We start from the raw sequence: 22,653 nt of genomic DNA, 5'->3' as shown, positions 1-22,653 counted from the left end.
CTTGCGCTGTGGAAAGCGCTCTGTTCAGCTGACCTTTGTGTAATCTCCCCTTCCTCTGTCCCGTGCTGATCCAGCGTGATCTGATTGCGCAAGCACGGTGCTACTGGTATGAATGGTCTCGTTGTGTTCAGGTGAAGTGATCCGTGTTAGGAAAGATAACCACGTGCCCAAATCTCCCCTGGCCAGTCTGGATTTGCAGACAAAAGTGTAACTTGAAGATACACAAGCTAGATTTAAGTAAGGAGTAGAAGCGATAAACCTCTGTGTCAGATTTAGCAACCAGCTTTCTCTTGTTGCTTCTTTTTTAAAGCTACTAGTGTAAAGATGATTGTGTTTGATGTAAAAAATTCAGTGAAACTACATTCTGTCTTGGGATTTGTAGGTGCTGCTTCTGTTTGAATAACAACAACAGTATCTAATGAATTAACACACTGGAGGCTGCTTATTTTGAAACTAAGGCATTTCAAGAAGTAGTGTGCACTTTGGATATTACACTGTATCTGTTTCAGCCTCCCTGCTGATTTCTGCTAGTTTAGAATCATTTTTACATTTAAAAAAACACACAATCCTGTTGCTATGGAAGAGATAATAGTGGTAGGTTTGGTGTAAGAGGTGATAATGAAAGTGATCACAAGGCCTAAAGCAAACAAACAAAAATGTAGCTATTCCCCCTACCTCTAATCGCTTTCCATTACAGCCATTTTAGCTGGGACTTTTAACAACTTTAAAAGAAAAACCCCAGGTGTAGGTAAGGTGCTTATTAACTTCATGATGTTTTTAGAACTCTGATGCAGGAGCTCTTACAGTGAAGTTGTTGTTGTGTCATTTCAGAACATCTGTACATGGTTGGTGTTTTAAGCTGAATAAGGCCATTCAGGAAGGATGGTGTACTGGTGGTTTTTTTTCCTTATTTACATCAGAGGTGAAAGCAGGTTAATTTGTCATTTATACTCTGGGGCTGCGTTAACAGAAGTCGGTCACTCCTGAGTACCATCCGACAGACGTTTTTGCTGTCATAGCTGCAGTCACAACTTGTGAGTGACTGCACATCTGGAGAGCATTTCCCCTGCTGCAGGTATGTTCTAAAAACCCCAGATCCAGCTGATTTACTGGCAGGTGTCCTTTGAGTCAGCATTTTGGCTGCCACTGAACACAACACTCTGGATAATGACCGTTACTTACGGGTTCGACGGACCGCTGTGTGAAAGCCAGGCACCCATGTATTTATACATAGGACTATTGATTCTGTGTTTACAGCCTGACAACGTGTAACTGAGAACAAAATTTTGTCTGTTAGTGTAAAGTCAAAGCCTTGGCTGGCAGAAAATGAGAACAGAATCGGAGCAAACAGAATGGCGTTTAGGTACCTAGTATAAAATCTTGGTGACGGTAGAGCTGTTGTTAAAGCCCTAATGTTTTAAACATGGCTTGCAAAGAGGATTGGGTACAAAATCGGGCCTGTGCCCTTGTTTGTTGCTCTCTGATTTATAGGTAACTCTTGAGATACTCTCTTTAAAAAGCTTTTTATTCAGTTCTTCAGTGGAGATTCGGAGGTTGCCTTACTGGAAAAACTCAAGTTTCAAAAGAACTGGTCAATTTTTGACATGATAAGAGGACTCTTTTGAAACTTTGTTTGAAATTAGATTGTTTAAACCTCTTTAAAGAGTGTATTTTAAGTTCGTACGCTTCATGTATCCTTAGATGAAAGGGCACCTGTGTTAATGAATCTACAATTCCTAAAGAAAGAGGCAAGAATTCCACAAGACACCTCTGCAATCCACAGGAAGCCCAGGGAAGATGGGACTTGACATTCCCCATATGGCTACGGCTAAGGTTAAAAAAAAAAAAAGGCAGAAAAAATGTTTAATGAAGAGAAAATTGTTTTTTTTAAACAGTCCCTTCTGATTTCATTAAAAGACATTCACACATAGGAAGGACGCACTGGGAAATGTGTTCAGGGAGTATTCGATGCTCTGGATGATAAACCTCTTTCTGCTTCTGGCAGAGTATTTGCTTCCAGCGACAGCAGTAGTGTGCTGTGGCTTGGCGTGGGGGTAACTTTGGGGAAAGGATCTCCGATCAGTTTGGGTTTCCAGTCTATTGAAACAGGCTGTTCATTTCATTAAACGTACCGTTCTCTTGTGCCCCAACAGCACCTGCGCTGTCTTACTCTTGATGCGTGAGCACTATCATACGATCCTGGCATTCCTCTTGCAAAAATGTCATAAATAATTCCTTGGGTGGGAATCCAGGAGGAAGGTGGTGCTCCGGTTCAGTGGATCTGAAGCTGGCAGGAGAAGGAAATGCGTCGAGTAAACTGCAGCAGCAGCGCCCTTGTTGCATTTTCCTCCAAGAGGAGCCATGGGTGGTTCTGACTTTTGGCAGCTCTCACAGGTTAACACTGTGATTCTTTGTCTGCTTTAACTGGTTATAAAAGGACAGGTGATTTTGTTTTCAGTGGGATTTTCTGTGGGAAAGCTGAGATACTTCAGCTAGTGTACCCTTTCTGCTGTTTGGCAACAAGACTGTCAGTCAGACAGTCAAGACCAGAAGGCAGCTCAAAGAGATCATGTACACCTTTAATTTGCTCAGTCCTCATAGCTGTTTGTCTGATTTTCCTCAAGGACGGAAACTGTGTGGTTGGCCCAGCCGTCTGCTCCAGCAACTTCTCTTTGTATTTCAGGCGTTAATCTAGCTCCCTGGTTGGCTCTTACAAACCTCAAGTTGTCCCTGCACTCAAGCAAGCTCATTCTTCCTTTCATGGCCCCTTTCAGCTATTGTCTCTGCCATTCCTGGGGATGTCCTAAGGCAAAGGAGAGGTGGACAGGGCTTGGTGTGAATTGTAGCAAACAGACCTTTGCTTCCAAACAAGCTGTGATGAGAGATCATGGGATCTTCTCATCTGCCGTGCTGGGTAGGACAACACCTTCAACTCCTGTGAATGAAGTCCTGTTCTGAATGAATCCCCACCTTCTGTTCCCAGAAATGCTATGCATTTTGTCTGCAGTGGCCAGTGACAGGTGCTTTGGGATAGAATATAGGAAGCAGGCCATGTCCAAATTTTTATTGTTGCAGAGTAGGAACAGTGCTGGGGTAGGGTCTCTCTGGTGTCCTGTTGAAATGGGAGTCTTTGCACTGACTTTCTTGAGCTTTGAACTGGATCCTCGGAAGAGGGTCAGTTAAAAGTCTTTGTGCCAATGCCTGAACTCTGCATGTATTTTCTTCCCTAGGCAAATTCAGAATACGCACACGGGGCTGGATTTGTCAGTGCCGGAATACCAGGAAATCCATGGGAAGATGATGTCTGGCCATGTAGAGTATCACATTGTCGTTGTTACCCGACTGGCTGCCTTCAAATCAGCAAAGCACAAGCCTGAAGATGTAGTTCAATTTATGGTAAATGTTTAATCAGTGCTGTGTTAGTGATCACTTTCTTAATCACCTTTGATTATTTTGGTCCTGATGTAGCAGATATACTTTGTCATCACAGCCTCCCTGGGTCAAGGTCCTTGGTAGGACAACACAGTCTATACCATTTCTGCAATAGGAGTATTATACATACATTAGTTGAACTTCTTATTCCCGGAGCTCAAAGCAACAGTGACTGTTTGTTGTTGCCTTTAAGGCATTTTGCATTATGGGTCAACAAATAGAAACCAATTAAGCTTTTTATAAGTCCTACAAAATTAGTTTCTCTGATACATGTATCGCACTGGGACTTGGCACGTAAACATGACATAAGTATATAATAGTTTACTTGAATGGAGAGAGAATTGTGTGGGGCAATAAGACGAATTAACCTTGCAGTAGGTGAGCCTTGACCTCTTAGCCTTGATATCGTTTTTAAAATCCTTAGTAAGAGAGTTTTACAAGGAAGTGTCCGTATAAAACAATATTGAGTTGAATTGTCTTTTTCATTATACGTGCAGAGTAAAGGTTTGAAAACATAGCACATGAGATTCATTTCACCTCTTTTAAGTCGTCTATAGCATGTATACATCCACTTGAGCTGTCTCACCTGCGATGTCTATTGAATCAATGCAAAAAGGTGCATGCAGGGTACATTTCATGTGATCGGCTTTAGCGGTCTGCTGAACAACTCCCAAGAAGTTCATTTCTCTGTCCAATGACTATAAATGACTCTAAGGGGATGCACCCAGTTGCATGCTGTGAACATGTGCTCTTTTCAGGTGTTTTAGGGATAACTGTAATGTGAGAGTGATATGAATGCGTGGTTACCTGGTAGACCATTAGCCCTAGTGTAACTCACACTCCGTAGAAGATAGCAGATAAATGGATATTTACACAGTCTGATTTGCAGATAAAGCCACGTTTGTCGATGTTGTGAAGAGGTGCATGGTGAGGAGGTCTGATACATTTATTGCCTTCCTTATGCTATATGTAACTTTATGGCAAAAGCAGCAATGCTGGCATAAGCGTCTGTTCTGTTCTCCCTCCTTGTGCCTGACTGCTTGTTCTCGCTCCTGCAGTTCTTCCTTCTGTGTGCCAGTCTCATGCGGCTATCCTGTAACGTCGGCTGAGGAACTGGTCCTGGCTAAAAATGGGTATTTGGGGGGTTGTTATTTAGTACTAATTTACACCTATTTCTTGAGCCTGCGAGTTGCACAGCCCTATTAAAGTTTGTTTTAGGACAGAGGAAGGACCAGACATGAGCAGATAAGAGAAGGGGATGTGGAATTGCTTTTTTTCTGCAGCAATGCCTGTTTATATTATGTAGTATTTCCATGCAGCTGTGTGCAAGAAAGAACCTGACTAAACCTGAGGTGTTAAACTGGGCTATTGTCATCTAACATTTTGCTTCACTTAAGAAAAAGTAGATAAAATCAGCTCGTCTATAAAGAGGAGAAACAGACTTCCTAGTGTGGCCCCCCTGCTTGCTGAGATTGTCCATTCCCATGTCTACTGTATCTAGGAGGATTTTCAGCACTCAGTTGCTCTTCTCAAGTGAATTGAACCTTTCTGATTTCTTCCCTGGTCAGAGCTCCTGGCATTTCATTCTTCATGAAGAAGAAAACTGGTGTAGTCTGACGGGAATAACATTTATCTCATCAGATACATTTTTTTCAGCTGACTAAGTCTGACATATTGTATAGTTTGGTGTATGAGAGTAATTTAATACCCTGAGCTGGGAGGTTGGAGGATGGATGCTTTGCATCGATTCATTCCGATGAGTCTTTTCTGTATGTATTACTGGAAGGAACAGAGGGATTCACCTGTCCTAACTTATCTCTCTGTAAGTTGGATATTTTAATCTGAGTCTGTCCCTGCTGTTATGGTCAATGGGGAGAAGGGGAATGAGATGACTCATCCTCTGGAAATGCCTCTCTTCTTTGACCATAAAGGGAAAGCATTCTACATTTTAGACAGCTGGGGCGGGGGGCTTCAACTCCAGGCAAAATACTTAAGGCTCAGTTGAGTTGCACATAACTCGCTCTCCGCACCACCCTGGGATTTTCCACCTAGCCTTCAGAGGGTTGTGGGTCTCCTATAGGTCCTGTGTGATATTTGCCTGCCCCACGCAAACCCCTTGGATATCCCAAAGCATGTCAGACGACATGAGGTGCCTGTCTTTAGGCAGAACAATCTGCCCTCTATGGTTAGATGTCTGCATTTGCTGCCAATTTCTAAGTTTCCATCCCAGTCAGTGCAGTGCTGTTGAGAAGAATGTAGCTGAGCATCTACAGTGTGGGGGAATCCACTTTGCATAATACACAGGGCTGGTATCATTTGAGAAACCCTAAGTTAGGTGTCTGCGCAGGACTGGCAGATGTGACACAGGGCATAACGGCATTGGCACCTCCCTGGAACAGAGCGAGGTGAGATACAGTACACCACCCAAGTATGCTTCCCAAGTATGCGAGCAGGATGCAAGAGGGAACTTATTTTTGCTGTTGTTGAAATCATCAAATTTGAGAGGATGGAGGAAGGAGCCAGTGTCACAGTGCTGAGATGACAAGTAGGTTAAAGAAGATGGGTAGATGTGGTAGGATTTTCATTGGCTCTGGATACTTTAATCCTGTTTTGGCTACCTCAGGAGCCAAGTCTGTGTTTTGAGACCCTTCGTCTTTCTTTTTCTTCCACCTCCTTCCCCTCTTTGTCTCCCTGAAATATTAGCTAAATTGATTTTCCTTGTCTAGCTGTTCTTCCACCTGCTTCCTGTTGAAGTGACTGCCTTCCACACTCTCATGCCCTAGGTGGCAGCAGCAAAACTGGATTTCTGTGCGTTAGGCTGTGAGCAACTGCAGGCAGTGATGTCATTGAGCAGCATTTATTGCTCAAATAGCTTCTCTGTATCCCCTGGAAAAAAACAGTGAGCAGGACAGAAGCGTCCTCTAGGCTAGCTGTGATCTCCAGGCTGTGATTTAGACCACACTGGATTGAGATACGTTAAGGGCCTATGGCCAAAACCAGATGAACAGCAAAAAGAGATTTCAGATCGGACCTGTGGAGTTACTAGCCTCTGCTGTGGGTCTGAGCGATCCAAAGTTCCCTGTTCCCCAGTCTTAATGGGACTATGCGAAATCAGTATCATAGTGTTGCTAACTGAAACGTTTGTGAAGTATTAACAGAAGAAATTAGCTTCTGTGATGACTTTCAGATCTAATTTTGTAGAAACTGGAGGGATTTTTTAATTAAAAAATGCCTTGTGTAAAGTAGGACAAATGGGTTGTAGAACTCCATAACCTTGGTAATTGAAGGAAAACTCAGCTGCATTTCTTTCAAAGGTCAGAATACTCTTGCCCTATTGAAAGAGTGAAATTGGTTTTATCGTTGGTACTGCATCAGAGGTACTGGTGCAAAGGTGATATTTAATTATGGCCTGTAGATCTGCCATTTTCTGTAAGAAGAAGAAAAGGCTTTATTTATCTTAAATGCATTTCTTCTAGCCACACCTTACCTTTTTTAGCAATTACCTTCTCTCTTCCCAGCCTTATTAAAAATCCACCCAGCCTATAGTGCCTTCTCTTTCTATCTGTGCCCAGTTTAATTGCTTCTTTTTTACAAGTTACATTTGTAAGTCAAGTTTGTTCTTTTTCAAAGCTGAACAAATAACTACTGGTGTTTGACAGGCACAACACATTTTTTTGGGAGGAATTTACTATAGAACTGTCTTCCTCTCATAAAATGAGGGAGTGTAAGTACGTGGGTGTGTATTCATCTATGTTTTCATCATTGTCTGTTTGCATATGTTGGCCTTCTTTCTGTGGGCATCAAAATCTGTGTGTTGGAGTTGCTATTTCCTGACCATGCAGGTGTGTTGTGAAGGTAAATTCCTTCACATTATAACATCTGTGATGTGAGGGGCGAAAAAAAAAATCCCTGCTCAGTGTAGCAATAGGTTCAGAAGCCATTACGAATTCATGTTGATTAAAAAGAAATATTAGAGTGCTTGCTCTTCTGCTGGGAAAAACAGGTGGGGAGAACAGCATGTGGTCATGTAATTAAAATCTACTGTAATGCATACCCACGAGGTCACCAAGCAACATTAATTGCGGTATGGCTTGAATTGGGAGTCTAGACGTGAAAGCTTAGTTTGTGCTCTCTGTGAGAAGGGATGCTTTTGATTCCTGGATCCAAAGCTGGTGGTAGTATAAGGTACAATGTTGCTGTACCTCCATTTTGTGACAGTGTTAAGACGGGGGCTTTGTAAAAAGAAAGTCACAGTAGCCATAAGTATTTCATACATTTCATGTAATACTATAAAATCAAGAGTGCTCTTCACTAGTGTACATTGGCTGGTCGAAGGGCTTGAGTTAGCTCTATCTGAGGCCTCCATTTCGTTGAAATCCTTGCAATAAATACAAAGCATATGAAGACAAGTTTGAGGTCAGAAATGGGGCATTAAAAGGAACCTAGGGAAAGGAGGCATTAAATCCCATTAATACTGAGTGGGATCAAATTCTCCTATGCACATCTGAGAGTCCCAGGCTTGTATCCTACAGGCATTCTGGTGTGTGTACTTTCATGCATGAAGTTCTCCTGAAGAAGGGGGCAAGACACATGCATGAGATTTGAGGGATTAGCAGCAAATTTCAGGCTTTCACTTTGAACTTCCCAGTGGTTTTCTTAACCTTCTAGCTATATTTGATGATATTCAACTTACTTATTTGTTCCTGGTGCAAAATATATTCAACCCATCCCTGTCTCTCTTTCAGTTCTATGTTGGATGTTAACTGTTACAGGCAAATAGGGTCTTGACCTGGCAAATATGCACATGCTTTGCCGTATTTGCATGATTAACTCTTTTGAAGTGAAGTAGATTGAGCCTTTGATATTGTGACTTGACAGAAGTCCTTGAAGTGCGTGCACGCAGGCTGACTTACAGGTGGTGGGGGCTTAGCTCAACAGTATTCACAGAGATCGGTTAGAGGCATGGAGGGGGAGAGGATAATTGCAAGATCAAGACCTAAAGGAATTACAGGCAACGGAAGAAAGATATTTGAATATTAATCAAAGGGGACTTTGTATACTTAATAGGAATGATAAAATGTATTTTAGAGCAGCTTTTTTTTTTTTAACCTGACATTTTGGGCCATAGGATCCATTGTCTCTTTTCAAAGGGTCATGAGTGGTAACCAGGAAAAGCAAGATTTAATTTTGTTGCATGCTGATACGCCTTTCTCCTGGAAGATTCTTGGAGGGTGTCAAATTGAAAGGGTCCAAAATTGTCACAGCAAAGCGGTGCTTCCAGACTGGAAAGGTGTGAGAACGCTTTGGGTGATGTATGGGACTTGACCTGAGAAAATACACTCTGCGAGACCTGGCTGGCACTGCGTAAGGCCCCTACATTGCCTCTGTGCTGCTGCATCCAGCTCTGCGGTCCCCAGTACAAGACAGACATGGACCTGTTGGAGCAGGTCCAGAGGAGGGCCACGAAAATGGTCAGAGGGATGGAACACCTCTCCTGTGAGGAGAGGCTGAGAGAGTTGGGGTTGTTCAGCCTGGAGAAGAGAAGGCTCCGGGGAGACCTTACTGCAGCCTTTCAATGCTTAAACAGGGCTTATAAGAAAGATGGAGAGACTTTTTATCAGGGCTTGTAGTGACAGGACAAGGGGCAATGGTTTTAGACTGAAAGAGGGTAGGTTTAAATTGGACATAAGGAAGAAATTTTTTACGACAAGGATGGTGAGGCACTGGAACAGGTTGCCCAGAGAAGCTGGGGATGCCCCATCATTGGGAAGTGTTCAAGGTCAGGTTGGATGGGGCTTTGAGCAACCTGATCTAGTGAAAGATGTCCCTGCCCACGGCAGGGGGGTTGGACTGGATGATCTTCAAAGGTCCCTTCCAACCCAAACCATTCTGGGATTCTAAATACATCAGTCGGAGGTTGTTGGATTCAGCCAGCCTTACTGCTGCATTTCCAGCACCAAAACCAAGGTAAAGATGGCAGTAGTGTTGAGTGAAGATGTAGAGGAGCCAGTGGCAGCCAGAGTTTCAGGCAGAGGGACAGCAGGTGAAGAGCCTCAGCTGGCAGGGGCTTGCAGGGACCAGCATTGGGCTTAGGTAATTTAGACTGGACGTTTAACATCTTGCCTGTGTGGTAGGTTATCCCAGCAGAGGGCATCCCCACCCTGTTGGATATTAGCTTGCATGGCGTGCTGCAAGCTTTTGAGTAGCATATTAGTATGCTTTGGGTATAGTGTTATCAGACTTTGTATGCTGTGTCGCGTGTTATGGTTGGTGTTGTTGTTTAAAGCCCACGCAGATTCACAAAGACTCAATTAGTGATAGGATGCGAGGGTGTGCATTTACCTTAGGTTCAATGGTGTAATTAGACATAAATTGAGATTTATGAATAATTTACAGAGTTTGATAGAGGAGGAATGAAAATTAAGCAGGGAAAGAAGTAAGTTTGTATGTCTCAGTTCAGTGTTACTTTTTGAATATTTTAAAGCTGTTTTGGCATAGTCTTATTGATTGGCTGCTGTCTTGTAATGCTTTCAGACATTATTTATTTATTTATTATGGAAATTAATTAGATGTTAAACATTTTTCACAAATCAGACTTGATTTTTTTTTTTCTGGGTGGAGGCTAATATTGTTTATTCTTTTGAAAAAGTACCGGTGAATTCCTCACTGCCCTTATATTTGTGCTTACATAGTATTTTTGGGAGGGGCTCTGGTATTGTACCCTGTTCAGAGTGCTACTGGGACCTAGCAAACTAGAAATGTACAGCAATTCAGAAATTCCAGAATTGCTTTCGTTTCTCTTTTTGGGATATCTTTCAAAGGGAGGATTGTCTTATTCTGGGAACTTCTCTTTATTGCCATCACTTTAGTGCTTGGCTGCTGAATTGCATGTCAGACACTGCATGCAGGGCACATTGTTGCTCACACTAACCTGTGCTGCTTACAGGAGACAAGTCTAAAATTCTTGTTTTTCATTCCCCTGTCGACTCAAGTTTGGTTTTGTGCTTCAGATCTTTCCTATAGAGCTGCTTGCCTTTTGTGACTGGACACTGAACCCATAGTGAACATTGTACAGCTGAAATGCAAATATTTTTCAAATCAGATAGCTTGGTTGATAATTACTGCAAAAGGGTGGCAAACATGAAAGCTAAGGTGGTTATTGCTCTTTATACCTACATCTAATTTAGTTAGCTAGTTGAGGTGTGTCTGTTAATGTCAGGACCTGTTCTCTGGCCTGGAGGGCAGCTAGCACAGTCTGGATCCATCTGTAGTATGAAACTTTCTTACCACGTACAATGGGCATCGGTACCTAAACTGGCTACTGAGTGGTCTCTGCACCAGGCTAAATCTTGGGCTGAAAAATTATCTGGGGGAGTGCTAGCTGCCCAGAGTCAAAATTGTGCCAGGCATTGTCAGGTTCCAGTAGACACTATAAGGTTCCTAACAGACACTGTCAGGTTCCGCTGCCTGGGAATATGCCCTGATACTGCTTAGTTTGCTGGTATAGATGCAGTTTATGGATTCTGGGTTAATCTATAACTTGTTGCCCTTCTACTTCTGTGCTTTCTGTTGAGTTGGCTTTCTTTTATCACTGTGTTGGTGGAAAAACTCTGCCTTCTTTCATCCCAAGATGTGGTGCTGGAGTCTCTCCATCTTTTATGTTGCAGTATTAATTAGAATTCACTTCACTAGAGTCCACCAACATGTGTTACAGGAGGATAAGAACTGGACCCTAGTAGAGGATCTGTCCCATACACACTCCACTAGCACTAGTTTTTGGGGTTGTTTTTTTTTTAATCCAACTCTGTATTCGTTGAAACACATTAATAGATTAGGGGGGCATGGAGGACCATGATGACTATATTGTCTGTATAATACCACAGCCACAGAGCATTATGCCTGTAACGTCAGTTAGAGAGAGTGTTTTGTTTGTGTGTGGGTTTTGTGTGTTGATTTTTTAAGGTACTGAATTCAAAACTTAATGTGTCATGGAAGCCACCCCATTTCTAACCAGCATTCCCATGGTTATTGCTTTTCTTGTAGTATCTTGGGCCTTATTTCTCCTCAGGCTTCCTGTCTTTGTCCGCAGAAGGAATGACTCCATTCATTGTTGGCATCTTCTCCCTGTATAAGAACCTGTAGGCCACGGCCAAGTTGTTGGCTTCTATTTTCTCATGGATAAACTGAATAGTCAGGGGTCAGCTGAAAGTGAACCTGTCCAGGGTCTCCTAGACTGGGTCCCTAAGAATGACAGAAGTAAAAATGTTTTTGGAAGCCATCAGTGTATGATTGAATGTTCCTTGCAGGGCAGCCTCATCTAATTTTGTTGATTGGCAAGGCACTTTTGGGACAAAAGATTTTGTGATGTGTGTTTTTAGTATCCGGTCACTGATGAAAGCCCAGAGTCTCCCCAGAAATAATACTAGTACTTTTAGGAACAGTGATAGTGAAACTATTTATACAAAAGAAATCAACACATTGATAGGCAGGTGTTGTCTCTTTTTTTCTCCTGCTGAAATGTTCTTATGGGGTAAAGAGTTCCATTCTCTGATTTCAGTGAGATGAGACTTTTACCACCAAAGATCTTTTATCCCAAGAGCAGAATGGCAGAGTCTTTGCCCTTTGGTTTCTGTATTAGGGGCTTGGCAGGGTAGCAAACATGCCAGTTTTTTAGGTCTTAGCAGCAAGAAGGGCACTGAAGCCCACCAGGGCTGAGAAATGGGTCTTCTGGCTCAATGGTGAAAAGATTCGGGCTGCTTTCTCCATCAGATACCTACCTGGCTGGGCTTCTCTTCCCTCCTGTCTCTCAGGGCTGGGCATCGTATAGCTCATTTTTAGTGGACAAGGGTTTTTGCTGTCAGAGAAAAGTATCTGGAGCAGTGACCTTCCCAGTATTTCATTAGTTGTTGAGTCAGACAAATGGACACTGGGTATCTGGCAATGAACTTCAATGCCATTAGGGAGTGGATTTTAATAACAGAATTAGAAGACCAGCAACAATGCTTGGGGTTTCACTGTGTAGATAACAGGCTTTTACTAGGCTATATGTAAAGCTCCTTGGTAATACATATTTTTCCACTTCAGTTTCCAGGGTTAATGAAACTCACAGTGCTTAAACTGCTGGTTGCTGCTCATGTCTCACCTGTAAAGAAACTTACCCAGGCAGCGTGTTTCATTGCAGGTTTCCAAGAAGTACAGCGAGATAGAGGAGCTCTACCAGAGGCTGGCGGCACGATATCCACAGGCTTCTCTTCCGCTCTTGCCTAGAAAAGTTCTCTTCGTGGGGGAATGTGACATCTGTGAAAGAAGAGTTATGTTCAATGATATCATGAAATTCATCTCAAAAGATGAGGATCTAGCAACGAGTCCTGAGTTACTGGAATTTTTAGGTAACTAAAAGATGTGAGTGTCCCTTCTCCAAACAATGTGCTTGATAAAAGCGTTATTAAGTTCTTGACTCAGAAACCAGAGAATGCCAGAATAAAGGCTGTCACTGAAGGTCTCTTGTGCATCTACAGTGCTGCATAGTCATGTTTGCTAGTGTTCTCTCCTCTTCTCAGTGGACACATGCCTCATACAGAAGCATTGATACCACAATGCTCACTTTGAAGGTATCTATCCCACCATCTCTGATTTCCCTTAGGTATACACCTAAGCTGTGATTCAGAATACGTAAGTTTAGAAGGCTAAAGAATCATATATTGTCGGTGGAGAGATGGACCGTACAGGGACAGTGCAGGGTCTCCCTTAGTGATCAACTGTTCCACATTTTGTCTGTTTTTCATTCCTAATAAAATTGCTAGGCCTTGCTGAAGAGGGTCCTAAAGCAAATTATTGACCCCGAGAAAGATTTGAATAAAAGACAGATTCTTTATTAGTTAAACCCATTCTCTGGCCTCTTTTTTTTTTTTTTTTTAATTTTTCTTAGCCTCATGTCCACCTCTTGTTGCCTCTTCCAGTGATTCATATAGTTCCTTTCTTATGTTCCTTGGGCATTGCAGGGAGTCATCGAATGAATGGAACAGATGGGCTCCCTTGCTCTTAATTCAGCTGAGAGCTGCTGAGCAGGGAATACTCCAGCCTTGTGCTGTGCAGGGTTCTCAGTGTAGCATTAGTTTTAAGGAAGTGAAGTTGCAAGGTGCTAGAAAGTCACCCATGTGTGAACAGCTATTTTGCAAAAGTGTCAAGTGTGGCCAGATTAGAAGTTCTGTGAGACTGGCAGCTTCCTAAAGTCAAGGGGGGCAAAATTGCGTAATATTTGGCAAAATTCTTTTGCTAATAAGGTTTTGGATTTTTTTTTCTTTTTCCCTGGCAGTGTTCTCTTGAAAGTAGATCCCTTGCACAGAGAATTCAGAATTCATGTTGATTAACATTTGCATGCTGATTAACCTGACCATGGTGCACATGTCTACAGCTGAATTAGTCTGGACTGTCCTTATACTGTGGACAGATTGGGTGCAAGTAATGTGACCTGTTCATCGAAATCTGCCTTAGAATAATATAAGTCTGGCCCTACTAAACCAGGTGGAATTCAGTACATGCACTGCAGATCCTCAAGCTAGTTGTGTACACTTTCCTTACAGATGCTGGAGACATAGTCGATACATTCAGGGCTGTTTAGGGAGAATCAACATGGTAAAACACAAATGACTGTGGGGATAAGATAAGCAGCATCCTAGCATCCACTGCCTATCCTGACCAGCGCTCTCTTGCCTATAAGGGGAGTGTAAGACCACTTGCTCAGTGTAGACACCCACATTTAGTCAATGAAGTCTGCCCTGGGTGATTTGGCAGATGCAAGCATGAAAAGCTGGGTGAGATGAGTCTCCCATGCCATATTATTTTAACAGTCGAAAGGATGGAACCATTAATTTTATCCATCATGGTTTTCACTGGCCTATTTTTAGCTAGCCTCATTATTTTAAATTGCTTTCCTGAACATCCAGAGACTCCATAGCAAGGAATAGCTCTCTCCTCATTCTCCTGGGCTTTGCATATAACAAGTATGGTGAGAAGACTTGGTCAAAGCGCATGTTCCAGTTTGCTGAATTTGCTCAGTTGGACGGATCTCTCATACTGAAGGGAGTTAGAACTTCAGGCTTCATTTCTGAGTGTGTATTGAAGATCTGCTGTGGGAACTTTTTCATGCTGTCCAATGCTCTAATATTAACCCAAATGAATTAAGTTAGTAACAAAAAGTGGACTTTTTCTCAACTAGCTATGAGAAAGTTAGGTACCTACACCTAAGCAGAGTATTTATGGCCTCTCTGTAGCCGGTGGGGAAAAATAGGCACTTCAGAGGGAAACTCCTTCTCAGACAACTTTATTTGGATGGGATGAATCACCACATGGAAATTCTGTTGTTTCTGTTGACTACAGAAGGAACATAAATAAGCAGATTAGACATGCGCTGCTATGTCTGGTCGACAGCCGGCTGAATATAAGCTGGCAGTGTGCTAAGAAGTCCGATAGCATCCTGGCTTGTATCAGGAATAATGTGGCCAGCAGGACCAGAGAGGTGATAGTGCCCCTGTACTCGGTACTGGTGAAGCAGCACCTCGAGTACTGTGTTCAGTTTTGGGCCCCTCACTACAAGAAGGACATCGAGGTGCTGGGGTGGGTCCAGAGAAGGGCAGCGAAGCTGGTGAAGAGTCTAGAGAACAGGTCATACCAGGAGCGGTTGAGGGAGCTGGGATTGTTTAGTTTGGAGAAAAGGAGGCTGAGGGGAACCTTATCACTCTCTACAGCTACCTGAAAGGAGGTTGTAGCGAGGTGGGGGTTGGTCTCTTCTCCCAAGTAACAAGGGATAGGACGAGAGGAAACGGCCTCAAGCTGCGCCAGGGGAAGTTTAGGTTGGATATTAGGAAAAACTTCTTCACTGAAAGGGTAGTCAGGCACTGGAACAGGCTGCCCAGGGAAGTGGTTGAGTCCCCATCCCTGGAGGTATTTAAAAGACGGGTAGATGTGGTGCTTAGGGATGTGGTTTAGTGGTGGACTTGGAAGTGCTAGGTTAACGGTTGGACTTGATGATCTTAAGGGTCTTTTCCAACCTAAATGATTCTATGATTCTATGTCTCAGATAAAGTTCATTTCCTCTGTCATTCTCTATTTAACTACTTTAAATCAGTAAACAGATCAGACACATAATGACGCATCAGTGGATAGATGGGACAGTCAGGAATGTTGAATGAGTTTCACAAAAGCTGATCATGTCCTTCCTTCCCCAAAGAAAACTATCAGGAACAGGTGCAAGGTATTAAATAAAAAATAGTTGTTACCCTGTGTACTGAGTTTTTGCATCTGTTATTGTATTTTGCAGGAACAAAATCTACTAGTGCCATTGACTTCAAGGGTAAAAACATTCCTGATGACAAGGAGAAAGAAGATGAAGAAAATGAGGCATTGGATTTTTTCAGAGAGGAGAAGACACCTGACTTAATCTCACAGCTTTCATCAGTGGAAAATGCCAAAAAAGGGGACAAAAAAGAAGAGGAAGAGGAGGAAGAAGAGGAAGATTTAGACCCTCTTGGTATAATCAGGTATGGCTGGTAGTGCTTTTGTTATTTAGTTTTTAGCCTAGTTTTCTAAACAAATAAGGCTGTTCTATGTCACTGTCCCCTCATTCCAACATTTTATAACATCGGCCACTTTCAGCTGAATTTCACAGAGGAGGAGAGGCCTCTGCAGTTCATGAAGGAGGCGCCTCGGTAGAGGGAAGAGACTCTGTAGTGCCTCTTTCCTCAGGAAATCCAAGTGACAGAGGGACATTGTGAATGCCTTGATAACAGTCTCAGCTACAGTAGGCACTTTACTGGACACTGCAGGGTCCCACCACAAAACATAAAGCCACCAGGGTCCATTGGATGTGCCACTCTGGAGTACACTGGTGTCTACAGGGTCTGGAGCTGCTTCTGAGCTCACTTGTGTCTACAAGGAAGTAAAGTTATAACAGCGTAAAGACCAAAAGAGCCAACGTTTCAATCATGATGTTCACAAATAGGCTTTTCTTTACTTCTTCCCTTATCTGAAAGTGTCACATGCTAAATGCCACTAAGGCATAAGCAATAACAGCTTGAGAAACAATAACTGAATCAAAGCTTGCTGATGTTAGTATCTGGGTTCGCTTACCTGTCCAATAATTTTCAGACAGTTACTTTCTTCACTTCAAGATGGAATTTCTCACTTAACTCCTCAAAACATTTCTAACTACTGAATCCTGGAAGCAAATTTAGTTTTTCAGTGGCTGGGATCATGAGTAGTGACTACTTTTTTTAGGGTGTCTCAGGCTTTAGATTGCCATGTAGAAAAGGCTTAGCTGTTCTTGATCTTCAGTAAGCACTGACTGACTCAACTGAATTGTTTCAGCCACCCACAGTCACCAGCCACTACTGAATGTTCTTTGTCTTGGACCCAGACAGTGCTTTCAAAATGCTTCTTCATAGCAATAGGCAGTAACTGATAGTAACAAGCCAGAGCCCTCTCTTGGTGTTTCCCAATTACCTTGAATGATTTCCAAAGGGATTGTTCACTCCAGGCTCTAAGCCAGAGTCTCCCACACTAAGTCGGGTCAACTACTTATACTGGAAGTGCCATTCGGACTTTGCTCTTGTTATAATAATGTGTAATTGTTGATGTCCAGATATTGTCCTTTTTACTTGAAGTATTTAATCCTTTACGTATCACCAGAAAACTTTAAATATTATTCTTTTGACAAAGCACATGCTTAATTACTCAGCATCAAAATTATTCTTTTGTTGAAGAAGAGTTTAAAAAAATTAAATAACTATTTACAATGAGAAGTTAGATAAAGCAGTACTTCCCACAAAATGGTCCTTAGTTGGTAAGTTTACAAAAGAAGCTGTCCTTTTTTGGATAGGAAAATGATCTATTGGATTAGAAAATGCAATGTTGTATTTTCCGACTTACAACAAGTACAAGCTGTAAAGAACTCGCTGTGCCAAAACAAGCACGAAATTTGCTTTTCTGCTCTGCAGTTTGACATAGCATTTGAAAGTCTTGATTATTTTGGTCTTTTAATGCATTGAAGGATGACAAGATCTGGTATTTAATCCTCATTTAGTTTATTGCTTCTGTTCCTTTAGAGAACAGAATTCTTACTGAATCAGAATAAATTCATTTATACAAGAAGTATGATCTTTACTGGTACAGAGCTGCAGCATGACATGCTGTGCAGTTTTTCACTCCAAACCAGTGGTTGGCTATCTATAGAAAAAAAATCTCCATATGTGTTTATCATTATTTTTATAAATCTCACATGTACGGTGTCAAGGCAGAAACGTGAAAGTGGAAATGAGAATCCTGAATCTGATTTTACATTTTCTCTGTTCTCCTGTGACTCACCCTGCTTCCATGGAAGATATTTTCAATTCACATCAATGGAAATCACATCGAACATAAGCATCGTATCCCAGCTTTATGGCATTAGTAATAGGTGTCTAGGTAAGAGGGCAAAGGCAGGAGCATAGCTGTCAGTGGATGGACATTTCTTGGGTGACCATTTTAGGGGTTCTTCTGTGCCCTTTAAAATGTTAGGTGGTTTAAAGAGGGAGCTTGCAGGCCTCACAGCTTTAGTGCTTCAGACATGCTTGAAGTTACTTTGGGATGGGTATAAATAAAAAAGGAGGTGATGCAGACTGGATAAATATGTTTAGTAGTAAACTGCTCCCTAATGCGTAGTAAATTCAGGTTAAAAAAAAAAAATCCATGATCCTTTCTCCTGTGACAAACCTTTGAAAATATGTGAAGTCAGCACTGAAACAAGCCAGTCCATTCCAAGCAGTATCAGTGGCCAGAGTGCTGTGAGCAGCAGAGCTCTGACCTAAATTGAATCATGTGTTTGGCATAATCTTACAGGGTTTTTTCTTTCTGGATGAGGATGAAACTGCTCCAGTAGCACAGGCCTCCATATGTTATCAGCACGCTTCATTTGGTAACAACTTTTCCTCCTGGGCCAGAAGGCTGTGACTTGGACTTGGCCCAGCGCTGCTGCTGTGCTGCTGAACCACCAGATATCCAGTTAAATGTACTGGCCTTAGGGGTAAAATGCTAAACTAGGGTCTTTTTTCTGGTTTTGTATTGCTGGTGATCATCCAGGTGGAAGCTCTTAATAGTCTGGTTCCTTTTGCCCGGAGGAGACATCCCAGTCGTGCTGATTCTCTTCCTCGCATTCAAGGCTGTGTCTGAGTTGCTCTTTCATGTCTGGTAGGCAACTCACTTGCCAATTCTGCTCTTCAGCTTTTGTGGGTATAATGATGGTCTACAAACTTTGTGTTCCTCTGCTATATGTTTCTCATGCCCAAAAGCTTTCTTTCTGTGTTAGCAGGGTGATCTTGGCCCATGTCTGGGATTCTTAACAACAGAAAGACTGTTTTTTTTCTTGCCCAAATGGGGGACATTTCAAAAACCGTAATACATATTTCTGATTAAGTTTTCACCTTTTAACACCCCTCCTCCTTTTTTTCCCCCCCAGGCCTAGTTCTTCCTAGAATAAGAGGTGCTCAAAATCAGGTTACATTTGTGGGGTGCAGTGTTGAAATTCATTTGAAGTATGTTTTTGAGGGGTATATCTTCCCCTTTTTTCTCACTGCCCTCTTGATAGTTCGGAGTATTGTTATTCCAGTGTATTGTCACCAGTTACTCTGCAAGTTTTCCTGGACATTTGTAGAAATCTTTTCAGCTTTGGACAGAATACACAGGTCCTGTAGAAGAAGCTATACTGAATAAGATGGCCCTTTGACATCAGCTTTTTTTTCTTTTTCTTTTTTTCTGGTAAGCCACGATCATTAGAATATCCCTTTGTTAAAATGTTTTAATTCCTTTATAAGTGGGAAATCAGATATGTATTTTACTCCACATTGTAGGGACAATATTAGGTATATTGACGTATCTTCGTCTCTGTTGTTCTCCTTAAAGTGAGTGCAATACTGCTCTTTATCACTCTTCTCTAAAACTCTCCTCTAAATCCATCTATCTCAACGTTTGCAGAAACATACATTTAAGTCCTCAGTAGGCTGCCATGGTGCTTTGACAATATACCTGGGTTTTTAGAGGTGCAGTATCTTTTAACACTGCTGTCTTTTAAAGGATTTTCCTGGTAAATTACAAAATATTACTGTGTGGCTAGTCACAATTGCAGGGGTTTCTCCAACTGGAATCCCTTCAGGAATGAAAGAAGCAAGAATACTAGAACCGAAGGAGGCTAATCCTGTGAAGAGAAAGGCGTGGAAGACGGCCACGAGATGGAGGAGCTCTTCACCCACAGCTAGGATATTCTTGATGATACTGCTGAAAATTCTGCAATGGAAAAAGGTGTAATTTGCCAGTGGTTTGAGAGCAGATTTGCATGGAGTGAAGAGAGACATGTGAAGCAGGAATCCTGAGCAGCATCAATGCTGGTCAGCTCAGCCGTGCCAGGGCGTGTTGGCTGAGGCTGACTGGGCAGTATCTGGCCATGTTTATACCGTTGCATTCCCCTGTCCTCCAGATTACATTTGCTATGTCCAGAATGCCCACTGGAAATGGCTGCTGGCCTGTGCTGCCTCCTGGGCAGTGATTAGGATGGTTTAGGAGAAGGCAAGTTGCCCCACGCCAGGGGAGCATGAGGGACTTCCCTAACAGTTGAATTATTGAACTGAGCTCCTGTGCTCAGGGCCAGGGTGTGAAGGAGTTGCTGAAAAAAATAGCATGGCCCTGAGCTCCTCTGCCCACAGGAGTTAGCTTTCTGCCTGCTGCCATGTTTGCTCTCAGTCTGCCCTGAGGGTTCCTTTGGGTTTTGCTTTCTGTAGGGAATTCAGGCAATCAGTTGTGGATTTTTTTACTTGATCCAAGCAGGATCAAGTTAGGCATTTAGAATCATAGAATGCTTTGGGATAGAAGGGACCTTTAAAGGCCATCTAGTCCATCCCCCCTGCAATGGGCAGGGACATCTACAACCAGATCAGGTTGCTCAGAGCCCCATCCAGCCTGGCCTTGAATGTTTCCAAGGATGGGGCATCTACCACCTCTCTGGGCAACCTGTGCCAGTGTTTCACTACTCGCACTGTAAAAAATTTCTTCCTTATATCGAGTCTGAATCTACCCCCTTTTAGTTTAAAACCATTACCCCTTGTCTTATTGCTACAGGCCCTGCTAAAAAGTCTGACCCCATCTTTCTTATAAGCCCCCTTTAGGTACTGAAAGGCCGCAATAAGGTCTCCCCTCAGCCTTCTCTTCTCCAGGCTGAACAACCCCAGTTCTTTCAGCCTTTCCTCATAGCAGAGGTGTTCCAGCCCTCTGATCATTGTGGCCCTCCTCTGGACTCTCTCCAACAGGTCCATGTCCTTCCTGTGCTGAGGACCTCAGAGCTGGACGCAGTACTGCAGCTGCGGTCTCCCCAGAGCAGAGTAGAGGGGCAGAATCACCTCCCTCGCCCTGCTGGCCACGCTTCTTTTGATGCAGCCCAGGATACAGTTGGCCTTCTGGGCTGGAAGAGCACATTGCTGGCTCGTGTCCAGCTTTTCATCTATCAGTACCCCCAAGTCCTTCTCAGCAGGGCTGCTCTCAATCCCTTCATCCCCCAGCCTGTACTGATACCAGGGATTGCCCCAACCCAAGTGCAGAACCCTGCACTTGTCCTTGTTGCACCTCATGAGGTTCACACAGGCCCACCTCTCCAGCCTGTCCAGGTCCCTCTGGATGGCATCCCATCCCATTTCTAGCTCTAAATCTTAAAACAATTTAAAAAACACATCATAGTAACTGAATTGGGTTTTGTCTTCTCCCTCTGTGGATGAACTATGCAGTTTTATTGTTTGTAGGTTGAAGCCAAGAGCTTTAGCATCTCTTTTCTCTCACTTCGTAGTTAAAACAACTGAATTTAGTACTTGTATTCAGTTTACTCCAACAAACCTGAGACAGCAGCTGATTAAAATGACTCAGAACCAGCTCCTCTGAACAAAGCAGCAACAATTTTGCAAGAGGAGCGTGACTGCTTCATGAGTTAAAGCATGCAGCAGCCCTGTGCATGCATTTCTTCAGCTGCAATTAACTTCTGAGGTAATATTCACTCACCAGCTTGGAAGAACCCACCTTTTCCTGTGCTTTCCTTTCCTGCATCCATCAGCTCTCCGCTGCCCTTGCAAAAGCCTCTCCTCCACACGCGGTTCCCTCCCTTCCGTCCTTTTTCCTTTGCCCCCCTAAATCTTTCAGTGACAGCGTATCCTCCCTCAGCCCTAGGTTTTTCCTGGCAAATTGCACAGAGCCCAGAGGTTGGTATTCCCCAGGCAAGAACACTTCTGTCTCCTCATGAGTCCCGGACAGTTTCTGTCTCTACTCTCTACCTCTGCTATTGTTTCAGCGGATTTCCCCTCATGGCTTCTCCTCATCCAAATTTGTGCCTTCCCAGAGGAATAAAAGCACATGGGTAGGTTGAAGCTTTGCATCTGTTGTGTATAAATGGAGATGCAGCTAACTCCTGACAATAGTTAGGAAGGGATGGGGCTGGTGAGGGCTGACCTTTTGGGGGCCTGCTGCCAAAACTTTTTAAAAGCCTTGTAGCTAGTTGTTGCTGGGGTCAAGCTCAACCACCCTTGGTGCCAGAGGTTTGCTGTTGCTGGGTTTAGTTGGTAAGGAGATTATTAAAGGACTCGGGGCCTTTTCTGGCTGCAGATGAAATGAAATGGGCAATTGCTTTGAGCAGCAGATTGGCAGGGAAGGAGCAGCCAGGCAGCCAGCCCTGGCCTTGCCAGAGTCCCGCAGAGCCAGGCTGGCTGCAGGAGGAGGCAGATCAGCAGAAGAGCCAGCAGTTGTTTCTGGGTTGCATCCTACACCTTTACATCTCCCAGCCCCTTAATGGCAGCCAGGCTAGAGTTTGACTCCTGAACTGTTCATCCCAGTGCTACCTTTCCTTTCCTTTTCTTCCCTGTTGTGGGAGAAGAACCTAGGATGGCCTCAGCCTTTTGTCTTTGGGGAAGAAATGAGTGGCAGTGTTGGATCTTGCTTCCTCTGCCAGAAACCTTGGGCTGCTGAGAATGGCTGACGAAGAGGCAGAAATCGGCTTAAGGGGAGTCCTGCATTTACCATCTTTCCAAGTGGTTTTACTGATGAAGTGCCCAGAGCTGTAACAGGTGAGGGCAGTGTGCTTGCTGGTAGATTTTCACCTCCAAGGAAGGGAATTTCTGCAGGCTGGAGCAGCGTCACAGCACAGCTGCTGTCTCCTGGACA

The 22,653-nt window shown here is 43.2% G+C and overlaps 1 protein-coding gene across 1 annotated transcript in view; it reads left to right on the top strand.

Annotated features, from left to right (window-relative positions):
- HS1BP3 (HCLS1 binding protein 3) overlaps window positions 1-22,653 on the top strand; it is a 51,754-nt gene that overhangs the window by 1,947 nt on the left and 27,154 nt on the right. Inside the window, exons 2-4 of the mRNA XM_087775248.1 lie at window positions 3,231-3,396; window positions 12,614-12,821; window positions 15,752-15,971. Of these exons, the coding sequence (XP_087631374.1) occupies window positions 3,231-3,396; window positions 12,614-12,821; window positions 15,752-15,971 (594 nt within the window). The remainder of the gene's footprint in view (window positions 1-3,230; window positions 3,397-12,613; window positions 12,822-15,751; window positions 15,972-22,653) is intronic.

Source organism: Nipponia nippon, unplaced genomic scaffold (assembly GCF_047370975.1).
Source record: "Nipponia nippon isolate SJK-2023a ecotype South Korea unplaced genomic scaffold, ASM4737097v1 scaffold_4, whole genome shotgun sequence".
In the NCBI taxonomy this organism is placed as follows: Eukaryota; Metazoa; Chordata; class Aves; order Pelecaniformes; family Threskiornithidae; genus Nipponia; species Nipponia nippon.
The sequence above is the reverse complement of the archived record's forward strand: the minus strand, read 5'-3'. Positions and strand labels throughout refer to the sequence as shown.